This window comes from Protobothrops mucrosquamatus, unplaced genomic scaffold (assembly GCF_001527695.2).
Source record: "Protobothrops mucrosquamatus isolate PMUCROS unplaced genomic scaffold, P.Mucros_1.0 scaffold78, whole genome shotgun sequence".
NCBI classification, from domain to species: domain Eukaryota; kingdom Metazoa; phylum Chordata; class Lepidosauria; order Squamata; family Viperidae; genus Protobothrops; species Protobothrops mucrosquamatus.
The window spans coordinates 901,948-919,446 of NW_015386455.1; the positions used below are offsets into that span (position 1 = coordinate 901,948).

General features: G+C 38.2%; 1 protein-coding gene across 1 annotated transcript; it reads left to right on the forward strand.

Moving 5' to 3' along the window:
• Positions 1-746: 746 nt before the first annotated feature.
• On the forward strand, positions 747-14,674 carry TDRD6 (tudor domain containing 6). Its single transcript, XM_029283408.1, has 6 exons — positions 747-2,931; positions 3,013-7,044; positions 9,001-9,119; positions 9,243-9,332; positions 10,786-10,849; positions 14,592-14,674. The coding sequence occupies exons 1-6, from the start codon at positions 747-749 to the stop codon at positions 14,672-14,674; spliced, it is 6,573 nt and encodes a 2,190-aa protein (XP_029139241.1).
• Positions 14,675-17,499: the final 2,825 nt, after the last annotated feature.

Genomic DNA, 17,499 nt, shown 5'->3' on the forward strand with positions numbered 1-17,499 from the left:
AAGATCTTTTTGAATCCTGAACTTGTCTTCTGGGGTGTTAGCTATTCCTGCCACTTTGGTGTCATCTGCAAATTTGACGAGTTCCCCTTCTATTCCCTCATCTAAGTCATTGATGAAGATCTTGAAGAGTACTGGGCCTAAGACGGAGCCTTGTGGTATCCCACTGCTCAAACGTTATAACCCAGAATTCAACTATTTTTCAAGATTTGTTTAGACTTATTGATTTGATGGGCTGTTTATTATTCACGCTCGTAGTTTCAGTACGAGAGACTAATCTTCCTTTGGCGGCCACGAACCAGTTCCACCAACCCTGCGCGCACTGGAAAAAAACTTCTGCCTTTTAGTCTCTTTTATATAATCCTTGTATAGACCGCCTCTACTTTCAACGGTTAAAGAACAATAAGGCGAAACTCGGTTTTCTGCCACCTTTTCCCACAAAAATTATCTGCAACGCAGCCATTTGAATCGAGGTGCGCCAGAAAAGCTATCTGCGCCTGCGCAATGGGCGGCAGTCAGCACGTGATCCCGGCCGCGTGGCGCCTCTGAAAAAGTTCGCCTTCTATCATAGTTCTGTCAACTCGCGCTTCGCTAACGCCGTTGCTTACCTCGCGAGTTGCAGCTGCTTGCGAGCCCCGAAGCCGTCCCAGCCAGGCAGGAGGGCGGGTGGGCGGAGTCACACGCTTCTATGTAACTCGGCCATCGACCGCCGCCCGGCGTTTCCTGGGCGGTTTAAAAGCGGGCCAGCCATGTGTTCCCCGCTGCTCATCCCTGGCGGCTCCATTACCTTTCGCGTCTCCTTCGTAGAAATCCACCCTAAGGTGCCGCTGGTGAGGCTCTGGGGGCTGCCCGGCGAACGCAGAGAGGAATATCTGCGGCTGATGAAGGACATCCAGATCAAAGTGGGACCCCGCTTGGCGAACGCTCCTGGGGACCGCGGGGGCCGAGGCGACGGCGACAGCGACGGCCAAGCCCTGGCTCTGGGTGACCTGTGTCTGGTGGAGCTGGGCGGGCGGTGGCACCGCTGCCGTATCGTGAGCTGCCGGGCCAAGCCGGGGCAAAACTACCGCGTCTTTCTACTGGACGAGGGCCGCACGGTGAGCGCCACTTCCTACTACTTGGCGCGGGGCCGCAGCGAACTCTTCCACTTGCCGTCTGAAGTCATGGGATGCATCATTGCAGACTTGCTACCTCCCGGCGAGATGGGGGCATCCTTGGCCGCCACTGTTAGGGGCCCAAAGAGCTTCACCCCGCTAGGATCCCAGATGCTGAACTTACGATGGGCGGCTGAGGCAGTCGACTTTTTGGGTTTCTTAAATGGCAAAGAGCTGTCTGGCGTCATTCGAAAACTGCTGATCTCGCAATGCCTGGTGGTACTGGAAGTGCCCTGGCTGCTGACGCAGATGCGTCATCTTGGGCTTGCCAGTCTTGCCTCTACTGCTTTTGGCACCCTACTGAGTGCCACCTTGGAAGTTCCTGAGATTGCTTCTGTCCCATTGGAGCCAACTTCCCCTTTGTCCCAGGCCCCAGTCCTTACTTCTTCTGCCCAGTCCAAGCAGGATCAAGCCACAATGGATTTCTTCTATCCTCAATTGGAGTTGAATGTGACTGTGGCTGTGGTGGTGACTCAAATCTCTGATCCATATAGGATATATTGCCAGCTGCGTAGTCTTTCTAAAGAAATCCAACTACTTTCAGATGCTATGTACCAAGCTTTTGAGTTATCAAAGGGAAAATTTGTAGAAGAGGCTTTACCCACCCCAGGTTTTCCCTGTGCAGCCCAGGGCATGGATGGATGCTGGTATCGAGCTTTGTTATTAGAAATATACCCGGCAGATGATCAAGAGGATCAACCAGAGGCAGTGGCTCAAGTGATTTGTGTGGATTATGGCAGGAAAGAGTTTGTGACAAAGAGACATCTGCGCAACTTACCTGCTGAATATTTCCGCATGCCAGTAGTAACCTACCCTTGCTCACTGCAAGGTATTACGGATGGAGGTTGTGGCTGGACCCATTCACAAATTAATCAACTTAAAACATTGCTCTTGGGCAAGGTAGTTCAAGCTCACATCGAAGCTTACTGTCCCTTTGAGCATATCTATTACATTACCTTATATGGGGAAGATGGTCTCAACCTTAACTGCCTGTATGGGGTGCAGGCTCATTGCCTGGCTCAAAATCTTCTGCACAGTAATCAAGAATCCACCTCTGGTTTAATTATTGAATCAGAAAGCTTGGGTGTCTTCGTCCAAAAGGAATCTGCTTCTTTGTCAGAGTCATTGCCTGCTATTGCTGCTACCCCATTTTTTGTTGTGCGTCTGAAGGCAGGCGAGTACCATAATGTTCAGATGTCATTTCTTCAGGGCCCTTCAGAATTCTGGGTGCAGTTGCAGGAACTTAAACAGCCACTTTGTCACTTAAGGCGGAATTTAAGGGACTTTTATTCTCGGAGTAAGAAACTAGAGGGTATTCTACTTGAGCCCAAGGTAGGATCCCTCTGCTGTGTCATGTTGAAGGAAAACTCTTATCATCGTGCCCTTGTTACTAAAGTTCACGGAAAAGGAATTGTGGTGTATTTGGTGGATTGGGGAAACACTGAAGTAGTTGACTTATATAAGGTGAAGAAGTTGCTTCCCCAATTCAAAGAACTTCCTGCTGTGGCAGTCCGGTGTGCATTGGATAATCCTTTCCCAGGTCAGTCATGGAACCCAGAAGCTGTTGATTATTTTAGGAAATCTGTGCTAAACAAGGAATTGATGATCAAAGTTCTAGGCATGCAAGGAGATGTTTATATAGTTGAACTTTTTGATAATTCTCTAGTGGGAGAAAAAAATTTGGGTAAAATCATGTCCCAGAGAAAGTACATGAAGCATCATGAAGTACTAGAAACTCTCCAGAGAATATCAGACAAGCTATTGACAGGGGACCCTGAAAGTAAACCAATGAGGTTAAAACCTATGAAAAAAATAATATCAGCGACAGATGAAGTAGAACATCCACAACATGATTCTTCAGCTTCTTCTACAACTGAAATTTTGATAAATGAACACCATTCCAGTGAGGGAGCTTTTTATTCTTCATCAGTTCTGAGTGGCAATGATAATTCATCATGCGAGATGCAGAACTACTCTGAAATAAAGGCAGGTGAAAAACAGCTTGAATTTGGAAGTACGGTTGATGTGATTGTAACACACATAGAAAATCCTAGTCATTTTTGGTGTCGATTATTTAAGAATTCCCATGAACTGAATATACTTATGGCTAAAATTCAGGATTATTGTATACATTCAGCAGAGCTTCATGAATGGCCAAATTCTGTATGTTTGGCTAAGTGTTCTGAGGATAAAAAATGGTACAGAGCTGTTATCATTAATAAGGTTCGTTACACAGAAGAGGTTGAAGTCGCTTATGTTGATTATGGAAATAAAGAACATGTTTCACTGAAAAATATTCGTGCAACTACAGCAGAGTTTCTGAAGCTAAAAGCTCAAGCTTTTAGATGTAGCCTTTACAATTTAATTCAGCCAAAAAATACAAATCCTTTTGTTTGGGATAAAAAAGCCATCGAAACGTTTCTTGAATTTGTGGATTCAGGATCTAAAGTGACATTGAAGTGTACTATATTTGCTTTAGCAGCATTAAATGGTACAGAACTTTTTAATATTGTTGACCTAATTACTCCTTTTGAAAGTGCTTGCAATTTTTTAACAAGAAAAGGTCTAGCCACATTTGTACAGAGAGAGAAACCCTTGGTATCATCTGTTCAACTTCTATCATATTATTACTCAACCCACAATATCAAAAGAGGAAATGAAGAGATTGTTTATGTCACACATGTTAATAGTCCATGTTTCTTTTTCTGCCAACTTGCTAGGAATGCACATGCTCTTGAAAAGTTAACTAGTAATATTAGTAAAGTAAGCAAAATGTACAATTTGCAAACTTCACCCACCTCTAGAAATTTGTATCTTGCAAAGTATACTGATGACTGCTGGTATAGGGCAGTAGTAACTTCAAAAAATGATACCAAAGAAGTTTTTTTTGTAGATTTTGGGAATACACAACTGTTGAAAAATGAAGAGCTGATTGCAGTACCAAACTATTCTTACGAGTTAATGCTTTTGCCTATGCAGGCTATAAAATGTTCTCTATCTGATATTGTTGATCCACCAAAAGATGCTGTTGAGTGGTTTGAAAAGGCAGTGTTAGATAAGCCCTTAAAAGCTTTGATTGTAGCAAAAGATCCTGATGGAACGTGGATAATTGAACTGTATGATGGTAAAATACAGATCAATGCAAGATTGAAACAAAGCTTAGGTTTGCAGGCTAGCAAAGAGATTACCAAAAACAAAGAGATTACTGAAAACACAGCAAACAGCACTTTGTCTTCCAAATACTTACTTAATAGGGAAGAAAACAGTGAAAGGGGGCTAGCTTTGGTAGACTTTGTCAAACCTGTTCTTGAGGGCAATACTAAATCTAGTGCTGTTTTTGAAGAAACATGCCAATTGCAGCAGAAAACTAAAAAAGAGGGAGGAAGAAAATTCTTAGGATTCACAGAAGGCACTAGCAAAAGTAATTATGGGGCAGATTGGAAGGACGTGAAATGTGCAGCCCTTCATGAGAAAGGGGAGAGAGGTGATATTAAAAATAAATCCAAATCTGTAACATATTCTTCACCTGAAAATATATATGAACTACCTCAAAAAAACATAAATCCTGGTCTTAACTCTTTAGTGTATGTTTCTCACATAAATAATCTTTCTGATTTTTATGTACAGTTAGTAGAAGATGATCCTATCCTTGATAGTATTTCACAGAAAATAAACAACTCTAAAACAATTTCAAGCTTAGTGGGGCAACAGCTTAATGTAGGAGATTTAATATGTGCAATTTATTCAGAAGATGGCTTATGGTATCGAGCTGTAGTTATTAAAGAATCCACTAGTGAATTGGTAGAGGTACAATATATTGATTATGGCAATACTGCGGTAGTTAGCATTCATAAAACATGCGAACTTGTTGAAGACTGTTTATCTTTCCCTGTGATGAGCATCCATTGTAGCCTGGGTAGTATTAAGATGTCAGTGATTCCAGAATGGACACAAAAAGCAGTGCTGTATTTCTCCCAAAAGACAAGTGAGGTTCAGGTGAATAGTCAATTTGTTGAGAAAGTAAAGGGCAAATGGGAAATAATACTCAGTGATGAAAAAGGTGATATAATGGTTGATATGATTAATAGTTGTCTTGAATATAAAAAATATGACCTAATAGAGACATCTGACAAAGGATTTGACAAGACTGGCAAAGTAAGCTTATGTGAAGATATTCTTTCTGATAAGCACAGTAGACTTTCAGTTAGCAAATCATTTCTCTGGACAATACCTAAAATAGGTGAAACTATAAAAGCCTTTTCATTCATTCCAAAGAATCCAGGATATTTCTGGTGTCAGTTCAGTAAAAATGATATTAGTTCAATTGAAATAAAACTTCAGGAAGCTGGAGAACATGCAAAAATCCACGTTAATGATCTTAAAAATGGCAGTCCTTGTCTAGCAAAGTTTAATGAAAATAATTTATTTCACCGAGCAGTTGTTACTCATATAGAAGAAAGTTCCTTGACAGTAATCGATATTGATTATGGAACTGAGAAACTTGTCAGTATAGAATTGATCAGGCAAATTCCTGATGGACTGTTAATAATTCCGCCACAAGCATTTTTGTGTTGTCTCTTTGGTTTTAATTCTGAAAAAGGTTCATGGGCTGAAGGAATAAGTAAAATTTTCTATGATATGATAGCTGATCTTCCATTAGAGATTACAGTTATGGACAAACTGAACCATGGTTCTTTTGAAATTCCCTTGTTTGTAGTTAAATTGGAATGTCAAAAGATAAGCATCAATGAACAAATGAAACACTTTTGGAAGCATCATGCTGAAAGTGGTGATTCCACTATAGCAAATAATTACAACACTGAAGAGCAGATTAGAAATCCAGAAGAAGAGAACTCAAAATCTGTGCCATTTGAAACTGAAACTTCTGTTTGTACAATAACCCCCACAAATAATAGTTTGGAAGATGTATTCTGTTGTCCAAATCTATTACAGTCAGTAGATAAGTGTTTTGATGTTGAAGATGGGATTTTATCAGAAACATCTGCACAGCCACCCCAAACTCAAATCAACTTTATCATGCATGAAATATTTTATACAGGAAACCAACAGACCACATTTGATGCATTTAATAATGAAACAAACTATTCTGCATCTGGAAACATAAAAAACATAATAGATTCTACAGGTCTTTCTGAAATACAGCTTTCTACTTGTAAAATTGAATATGATGCACTTGAATCTCAGGAAACAACAGAAGACAAAGAAATATTAATGCTAGATTCTGAAATTCAGTTGCCTTTGGATGATACAAAGAGGTTGCTGGACTTTGTGCCCTTACAAGTCCTTCCCCAATTAAATAATGCAAAAAGCATGCCAGAAATTGAGAAGTTAAAAGTGCCCTTGTTGGAAGACGTGCTACAACCAGAGACAGTAGAAATAAAAGCTTACTGTGATGAACCACAAAAAAAGACAGAATTGAATTTACTTGAACCACAACATGTGGAAGGTCAGTCAGCACACAAAGTAGAAGAGAATACTTCACTAATGAATGAAAATGAAAATTTAATATTAGAAGTGTTGGCACCTGAAGCGTTTCCTTTACTGACTGAGAAAGCCAACAATAATACACTATATTTGCAATACCCTGCTTTGTCTGTTCCTGCAGATAATAAAATCCAGTCATCATTTTCAGAAATTAAAGTTAAGCCACAAGATTTCTGTTCTTCTGTTGAAGGCCTTGTTGAAGAGTGTAACCTGGGAAAAAGTGATAAAAATTCCAATTTTACTGAAGGGCAAACTGCGCTAAAAAAGAACTATGGAGAAATGCAGATGAGCATTCATGGAAGTTTTAAAGACAATATTTCTGTTGAAAAGGATTATTTAACAAATATACAGCTAAGTGAAGTGAATGAAGCCTTAATACATGATACAGGTAAGGCATTAATGTAGAACCTTGAGTGACAAAGTTGATTTGAGATTTTGCCCAGTCTTGTTCATCTGGCAAATTCAGATAGGCAAAGTAAGTGGAAAAAAACATTGAGACAGCATTGGACAAAAAATGATGGCAACTTAATTTCTTGGAGAGGGGTTTACAATTATTTTTCAAGATTTATAGACTATATAACCTTCCCAATATAAAGCATAGATCTCATTTGAGAATGCGTAGTTTCCAGATCCAGCTGGAAAATTATTAACTAGATCCATTTCATCTGGGAGATATGTGACTGAATTTACTTTGCCTTTGTGAATGAAATGGCTGGGAGTGTGGCCCTAATAATTCCCTTACATGTTTCAGTGACTTCAGTACCATCAGTCATGGTATCTTTATGGGATCCCTATTTTCCCGTCTCCTATCTGAGTCCAAAAAGGAGAAAGGCTTGTCAGTGAGTTCCACCGTGTGGCATAGGTTCTAGAAGAGATCTTGTATGTTTTCACAATTACGTCTAGAGTGAAAACTAGATCCATTCCTAAACTAGTAAGACCTGGAAATGAGACCACATAGTTAAACCAGACAATTGCAGCATGTATGCTTGCAGTGATGGAAGTATAACTGTTTACTGTCCAGTGTACGATATTATATTGGGATTCCATATTTAAAAAACTGCAGTGATTGCTGCTTGCTTTTTCAAAAATTTAAAATTTTAAACAGAAATCCTAAATTTATGTTATGACATAACCATTTCTATTTCACTATAAGCCTATCCAGTCATTAAGAGAACTCCTTTTAAAAATACTTACATATTCAGAGGTCTGTCAATCATGAAGGAAGAACTTATATTGGTCTCAAGTTACGGACTGCCCTTGTTGTTAGGTTCCCAGACATTCATTTTAGGATTGAACATATTTCATCCAAGAGGCATTGATGATAATATTTAGGATATTTTTTTTTTAAAAAAAAACTATTGTTAAATTATAGTGTATGTTCTATTCTTAGCTGTATTATGTGACTTGGGCAGAAAGATAGTGCATAGATTTTGAAAAATAATAAAAAATCAATAGTGTAGCATAATAGTAACTAGATGGCTCTTGGAAAGCAGAGAGCTCTGCTTTTTAGATGCTATTATGGAAAAGATGATCTATATATTTCTACATATTACCACTTATAAAAGTGGAATTCATAACAAAATTGCTCCATTTGAAGAACTGAATTTTAGCCATTGATATTAGCTCCCAATTTATTTCGGGGCTCAAATTCAAAATAGTGTAAATTTTCTTGAAATTTGATTCTGGAACCAAAATGGTTAATACTACAATTGAATTTAAAAGGTATTGTATTAAGTATCAGCTGTTTGATTTTTATGAAATACTATGTTTTAACTGAAAATTATAGGTATTTTTCAAACGTAATGAAATGGCTAAAAGCATGTGGCCTTGTTTTCTTACTGTGTCATCACAAATAATATACCAGATTAAATAAAATCAATTGGGACCCAAATTTCTATTACTAAGCAAGGCAGTTGTTAAGTGAGTTGCACCTGATTTTATAATCTTTTTTTCCCCATAGTTGTTAAGCAAATCACTGCAGTTAAGTAAATCTCACAATTGTTAAGCAAATCCGATTGCTCCCATTGACTTTCTGTGTTGGAAGCCAACTGGGAACTTGATGGGGATCACATGACACTGGGATGCTGCAATTGTCATAAATATATGCGAGTTGCCACGTGCCCGAATTTTCATCAAGTGACTGTGTGGATGCTACAACAGTTGTAACTCACTTTTTTCAGTGCCATTGTAACTTGGAACAGTTACTAAATGAATGGTTGTAAGTCAAGGACTACTTGTATTAGTTGAGATTGCCAATGTAAACTGCAGCTGCCAATCCCTTTGCCCCATCTATAATGTATAGAATGAATAATAATATAAATAAACAATGTATTATTTCTTGCAGAAAAAAAAGAAAACAATTGCAATTTAATGGGATTTGATATTGGTTCCCAATGTATGGTACGGTCAGGTACTCAGTGGTACAAGGCTGAGATTTTAGACATATCTGCTGAAGGTACAAAGGTAAGGAGTTTAATTAATTGTGCTAGTTCATGTTACTTTAATTGTGCTTCTATTAAATGAATAAATGTCTTCTAATTTTCTGTAGGTATTAATACCTAACTCTTATGTTATTTATAAATGAAGGTTTTGAATCTTTCAAATGGAAATGAAGAGATAGTCAATCCTATACATGTTTGGAATGGGATTCCTGAATTGGATTCAGATCTCACTCAGGTATATTTTCCAAAATAATAAAAAAGCAATTGTGTTATGGACATTTGCTGATTATTTTTCTCTGACCTCTTGTGAATAATTTTTTTTCCACTTAGTGAATTAGTGAGGAACAGGTTTCATACCTGATTTAAAGCTAGTAGGTAATTCAGTACCACTTGAATAAGCAAAGTTAGTGGCAAGAAATATAAACAAAATTCACCAAAATTGGTAGAAAATAATGAATACTAACATTTTTTTTGCTAAAATTTAGAAAAAAATACCAATCATTGGCATAATTGGTATGGAATGCATTATTATCATTTGCTTAAGATAGAAATAAAACTGAAAACCCTCCTAGATTTTGAACAATAAATCTCAACAGCTCCAGTCAGCATAGCAAACTATTGTTGATATTTTGAAGATCATAGAGGTCTCTCCCTGGAGATAAAATTGATTTCCATCCTATGGTCAGTGTGCAACTAATACTCCTAGTGTATTGGCTGAGAGATATGCAAGTAATACTTAGCCCATTTGTTGCCCTTTATTTAAGAATTGTGATATATGTATGACTAAGCCAAGGAAATTCTTAGACATGTCTTAATCAAGGTATTGTGTTTCTAACAGGAATTCTGGTAGGTCCTGATAGTTTCTTTCCACCAAAAAAGTGGTTTCATCAAGGCTTTTATGTTATGTCTTTAAGCAGCGCATGCACACACATGTATATAGCTTAACATTGTGACTGTGCTATGCAGGGAAATAAAACCTACTGTAAATCTCTCAACTGCATTCCTGATGAAACAAAGAATTAAACTGTTCCATTTTTTGTGGTGCATTCCAGTCCCGGTAAAGTAAAGGTAAAGGTTTCCCTGTCTAGCCGTATCTGACTCTAATGGGCAGTGCTCATCTCCGCTTTTTACCAAGGGACCCAGCATTGTCCAAAAACACTTCCATGGTCATGTGGCCAGCATGACTATATGCCGACTATATGTCAAGGCACACGGAACATTGTATCTTCCCACCAAAATGATACCTATTTATCTACTTGCATTTGCATGTTTTGACCAATTAGGTTGGCAGGAACGGGAGCTCACCCCGTCACATGGTATTTGAGTCTCAAACTGCGGGCCTTTCAGTTGACAGCCCAGCATCTTAATCACTAGGCCACCACGCCCTCCCAGTCCTGATACTCTTGAAATAAAATTAATGATTAAAGAAATATTTATTTTGTAATTATTCCCCCCATGCCATTTTCTAATAAGAAATGCTAAGAAATATTTCAGTTCTGGAACAGAAGCCCAACAAGATGAAATTCGGAGTGTTTTGGACATACAGTATTACATACAGAGAAAGTAACACAGTTTAAAAGCAATGAATCTTAAGTGTGCTACCCAACAATAAACATTGGGTACTCATTGAGTATTGTTCTCTTTTTGTAAGCTGTTCTTCTAGAAATTATTTTTCTTTTTCCTCTTAGATAACGTCCAAGAATAAAACAGATATCTTGCACTCTGTGCCAGCAACTATCTTGGCAATGGAAGGTAAGTTAAAAATTTAGATGAATGTGAACTTGTGCTATACATTTTATATATGTACTACTCTGCCTTTTTCCATGCGTACTACTTCATTCAATCTATAGCTCATTATTCTTTTTCAAGTGTATTTTTTCCTACTTAGCCACAAGAAAATCATTTCTAATTTTCCAGAATTTATGAGAGCAGAAATAAGATGTTTATACTCTACATCATTTTTTTAAGTTGTAGCAGTTCTCAGCTGAGTAGAAATATTACCAGTTTCATAAAGAAGGTTTAGCCCCACATCCCTCTTTACAATATTGGAAATAGATCTGGTTTTCCTCCAAAAAACTGCCACAGCTATTCTGTATATTTGAAATTGCCTTCCCAAAGCGGCATACAATTTATTATTAAAATTCTTCCTTTTCAAAATATTTCTCCTTTTTCCTAGCAGTTGGCAGCCAGTGATGCATGCTGACAGGATGCATGCTGTTCTATAGCATTCCTTTTGCTATCCTAGAATAGATGGACCCCAAATTTCCAGGGAATTGGTGGTGGTTTAAGGGCTATAGCAGGTACCAACCCTTACTGTTTATGTCCTTTCATCCTAAATTAGACTGTTTCCCATTTGGGGGAGATTAATATATCTTCTCTTGAAGAGAAAAGAAAGATGTCCAATCTGTGGCTACAAGAAAATGCCTTTCCTACTCTAGCATGATCCCCAGGGCAATGTCTGCAGGATGCCCTTTCTAGCTATGAAACAGCTACTGCACAATCTTACAAAAGCTTCTTGGCAATTTCAAGAGGTTTTGTGCTGATTGCAAAATGACAAGCAGAAATCAGCTGTTTTCCTATAATTATGAGAAATTGGAAGCACAAATTGTGAAATTTGTCACAATGAGGAGAGGGAGAAACATCAAATCAACTATGACAACTCAAAATTTGCATTTGAACCTTGTACTCAAATTTCAGTGCTTTTTCTGTTTTGTGATTGCCTGTTCCCAGCCATTTTGTGGTGCTTCCAAGGGCATTTTTTTAATATTAAAGTTGAGAGTACCTGAAATTATTTAATAGGTAATTGAACTTATGCGTGTGTAATTTAAACGTTGTGCATTGCTTGCATTAGTTTCCATTTCCTCTCCTGCTTCCCCATGTTTGAATTTTCAATTCTCAGGACAGGGTTCAGTATTATATAAAGGCCTATATGCATATTGATGGAATGTAGTTATGATTAATTTATGCTGTTGCAATGTAGATTGAAATGGTTATGAATGGCTAGATAGATTTCAAGAGACTGTTAATTAAGGATTTTTGACAGATTTTTAGATGTCAGTTCTCTCCATCCCAGCCAAACGACTATGGAGATTACAGTTTTAAAACATCTGGGGGATAAAGATTGTTTACTCTGACAAAGAAGAGACTTATTCATGGTAGTTATATGAATTCTCTAGGTTCACTGATAGTATCCTTAGTATCAGTTTGTGTAACAAAAGTAGTCTGCTCTTTTACCAGCAACTGAATCTCAAAGAAGCGAGGGTAAGAAAAGGCTGAGAACTAAAAGGGAACTCTCTGTCTATTACCAGTCCTGCTGTTCATAGTTTCCTATAGTAACTGAATATCCTCCAAATTATTTTTGATGACTTCTATGGTTTCTTGAAAGCTTATTGGATTTCCTCCTAGGTGAATACGTTTTCCAACCAATAATGGTAAATGGGTTTGCCAAAAATACTTGTGTGACTGATCTTGCATTGTGAAATGTAGTTGCAAAGAACAACCACTACAAAAAAGGTCATTTTGGGGTCAGTCATGTGATGACCTACTTTACAACATCGCTTATGACCATAATTGCTAGACTTAATTACAGTTGTAAATTGTGGAGTATTAAAGTTTGCAGTCTTTGTTGACTGGTTCTCTAGATGGATTCAGTGTACAACTCAGTTCCCTGAGTGGATTCCAGATACAACTTCTTGCTATTTGAAGAACTAAACCATTCAGTATAGGTAGTCCTTGACTTAGACCTGGTTGTTTAATGATTTGGGTGCTTAGCAACTGGTTCACAATTATGACTGCTTGGAATGTTGTGGAATCGGTTTCTGGCAAAAAAAAAAATATGCCCGTTCAGGAGAATAGATTCAGACTTAATATTGTGTGATTTGCTTAATAATCGCTGTAAAACAATAGTAACATAGGGTCTAGTCACATGGATGCCTTGATTTACAACAATGAAATTCTGGCCCCAATTGTAATTGTAAGTCAAAGACTATCATGTATGTATTTTGGATGAAATAATATCACTCAATGAATGGAACTTATGACCAATCAAGACTCTGGCTGTTGCAGTATGCCTGCAGTCATGTGATCAAAATTTGATTGCTTGGCACCCTGCCCACATTTATAAATAATGCAGCATATTCTCCTGCCCTATATGAATTGCCTGTGCTTTAGCTCCCCTCCACCTGTCTCGCCCATCTCTACCCTTTTGACTATCCTATACACCATTGCCTATTCCCCTCTGCTACCATCCCCCTCCCAGCTAACTTTTACTGTCTTCTTCCTCCCACTGCTGGCCCAGGATCCTGGTGCTAGCAAGGGTGGAGCCCTTGAATACACATGGCAGGGTGGCAGAGCCTTCTCTGTGGAGAGAGTTGAACAGGCCTGGTCAAGGAAGAGGCAGCAGGACGGAGGTGGCGGAAGAAGCAGGGTGGCATGGTTGGTGGAGCCCTGTCTTTCACTGCCAGCCCACTAACTGGAGAACGCAGCAGGAACAACTGACAAGATGTGGCACCCTCGTCTTGTCAGCCAACAGAGTGGTGAGAGCGTCCTGGAGGAGTAGGACATGCTCTGCAGCTCACGTTGGAATCTGCACACCCCTTCCAAGGCTTTGTAGAAGGAAGGTTGGGCTAAGCAAGGTAGGTAGGCTCTGTCAATGTTGGACTTGCCTCCACCCATTGGTGAAACCCGCGTGTCGGTTCTCCAGGAGTGCTTTCAACATGAGCTGCAATGGTGTGCCTGCTTTGCTCAACAACCACAATCCCAGCTCTCCCAGTTGAGGTCATTAAATAGACCATAAAGGAGAGAGCCTAACACCCTCTCCTCTCACTCCACCAAGGGGAAAGATCACAAAACAGCTAGTGTTTGTACTACATTTGAGGTCTGTTTCTCTAACTTGCAGAAGGATTTTCTGTCACTAAACAGTGAGGAGGGGAGATCCCTCGGTGTTCTTGGGAAACAAAACTCAAATCCAACGTTTCCTACACCTGCAACCTGGGAAGCTAGCTAAAAATATGGCCAATGGCAATTACATGATTTGCTGGGCACTTGGCAGCTGGTTGTAAATGTGAACAGGTTGCCAAGTGCTTGAAATGCATTCATGTGATCCAGGGAGGCCTTGGCACAACAGTTTACCGTGGCTGGAAGTGCTTTATGAGCTGTAAAGAACCCATTCCAGGGTCATCATGATTGCAAACGGTTGTTAAATGATTAGTTGTAAGTCATGGACTACCTGTATACTTAATCTTCCATTAAGCAGAATTAATTTCCTTTTTTTCTGAAAAAAAATGCCATTTATTGGACCTAGTCAAATAAATTAAATCCTTTTAGAATTTTGAGCAAGAAGTGAGGAAAGAATATGGCTTCTGTATGTTTCATTAGTATGACCCCAAAAGTGAGGAAATTTAGTTAGAATTTTAATTTAACCCATAGGCAAACAGTTGTGGTTGTATTAAATAAACTTATTTTAGTTTAAAACAAACTATTTTATTTCTTATAGTGGAAGAAGTGACTCATGATTCAGATGACAGTACAAATGATTTGAGTCGTGACAGCACTGAGAGTACAGCTGAGCAATGCTAAATCATTTTACATTCAAATTTTCTCTAACTGAAGCCAAGACTTTTATCAGGCGTGTCCTGTCCAAACCAGTAGAGCTCCTAGGAGGTTTTTTTTTTTCTCATATCCTTCAAGAATGTTTGCCATTGTTTTGTATGATGCTCCTTGTTAAGGGTCAGGAACAAGGTTTTAGACTTGTACTGCTGTTTATTATCTAAGAATATTTAAATTTTGGAGCTAGTTTGTGGTGGTGGTGGGGAAACTTATATATCCTTTCATATATTGAGTTGGTGTGGTAATATGGAAAGGTTGTGCGTGTTAATTTCCTTTTTGTTAATGAAAGAAATAAAACATACCTCAGCTATTCATTCTGTTGTTTCATACTCTTGCATTTGGAAAATTTGTGATCATAGTGATGTAGCTGACCATATACTGGTTTTTTTTCCATCATCATCCTGATCTATGTTTTTAGATATAATTTGATCTATGCTTTATACAATTTTAAATATAGTAGTAGAGAGCTATCATTTCAGGGAACCTATGTTAAGAATTAAAGAAATATAACTTAAAGTTCCCTTTTAGCTCCCCAGTATAAGATAGCATAGAAAGTTTATTCCAAATGGTTAATCAACACAATAGGAGTGTTCCTGGGGTAGGACTGAGAAATAGATGTCTTTCAGTCATGGTAAAACTCTCAGAATCTCAAACCCAGATATTATGTACCACCAAAGCGGTGTTAACAAGAGATAGCTGATTGGGAGTACAGGTTGTATTAAAGTAAAAACATAACTGGTTGCCAGTTTTAAACATATTTTTTCAATTGCACTTGTAGTCTACCTTTCTGTTACTGTTCAAGACATTGTTATAATAAAAATACATTAAGAAATCAGTAAAAGCATTCAAAGCCTTTCACTTGAATTGCACTCCAAAGGATAACTCTTGTCTTCAAAACTATAATTAGTTTATTTTTATTGAATTTGTTTTTCACATTTCTGAACCACCCATCTCCCTCAGAGAGATCAACTGATTTTCAAAACTAGCTTTTACTTAAATTCTAGCCTTTCAAAAAGGGGAAAACCAAATGTAGCAATTGCACTCACATGACATGTTGGGTATGCTTACTGTTAACCACGATGGGGAATTAACTTATCAACCTCTGACATGATGTTGGCTCTTTTTTTGCCAAAGCCAGATCCGCTTTTGTTTTGTTTTGTTTTGTTTTGGAGTCGTTGTTATTTTGTTACTTTATGGGATGGAGGCGGGAATAAACCAGAAAGGCCTGATCAAAATAAGAGCCCATATATCTGAGATCAGAAAGGCTAATCCTATATTAAGCCCTTTTGTTTTCAAAATAACACCTGTAGTGGTGGTACGGGAAAAAACATGAAAGCTTTGGCAATACTGCTGCAAAAATACTTCGTTTTTGAAGACGGTCCTCTATCTGTCTCACTTTCCTGAGAGCCACTTAGCCAAATTCAAAGTTGCCAAATTATGTACCTGAGTAATCATTGAAATGAGTCATGGTACCATACTCCAGCTGGTATTCTATATCCCTGTGCTATGCTAGATGGATGCCAAGTATTCTTCTGGATTCCCATGACAAACAGATCTTAAATGTAAGCAGAAATAAATCTCATGTCACTATTTGATTTTAATTTGCTTCCAACAAAAATGATGGTGAATATTTCTGGATCCAACATTGCAGAATGAAAAACTGAATTATATATATGCACCGCATAGCAGAGATACTGGCAATATGGAGTGGCTGAGGGAGTGGATAATTATATATTCAGAAATCAAAGTGCATTAAATATAGAAACAGTTTTTCTTAGTTTTAGTTTCCACTGTTTATGGCACAGCAAGGATTCAGGTATTGGAAAATCTAATTTATGGCCATACATTTCTTCTGGTTGCTGAATTAATGCAAAAGAACTCAAGGGCCCATCATGATGTAGTGGTAAATGGCCATATTTGTCACCTATAGCAGGCATGGTATCTCCCTGTAACTTTGGTTAAGCTATAGTAATAGCTTAATTTACACTATACAATGCCAATGAACATGACTTGTAGAAGTAACAGTAAATCATGTTGTAAGCTGCTATGAAACATGTGATATCAAGATGGGTGGTAAATTTCAATCCAAAAGGATTGGAGATCCTAATATAGGGAAGGCAAAAACCATAGCCTACTGGGATCAAATATATATGCAAATAAACTACTTTCCTAGTCCCATCATTTAGTGCACTAAATGTATCCAGTACCAGATGACAACTTATGTTTCAGATGAGTAAATGTATATAATGACTATTATACTCATGCAGAAGCATCTTCTACTTTGAAATATAGGGGTAAACCAAGAGGTTTCTCTGGTTTTTTTCTGACATCCCACTCTCAGATTAACTCCTGGGAGCTACAGTACCAGCCCTTCTAGAAATCCACACATTTTATTTGCAAGAATAGTAACACTATCAGCTTTTAAAAATCCATGTAATGGTAGGAATATCATGTCTGGAGCACCTCTACCAATAAAAGAAATTTTAATAACTGATGTTCACTTGTTCTTTGTTCTTTTTTAACATTAGAAACCAACTCAGTACAGGCAGTCCTTGCTTAGTGACATTAATTGGGACTGGAATTTAGAATTTACATCACTAAGCAATGTTGTCATAAAGTGCAATATTGTGTGATCATGCTGCTTAGCAGTGGCATCCCGGCTTTCCCCAATTACTGTAATTAAGCGAGGATTTCACATATTTGGAACTTCTGACTTCTGGTTTCTCCATTGACTTTGCTTGTGGTAAGCCAGCAGGACAGGGCACAAATTATGATCACACAGCTGTGGGATGCTG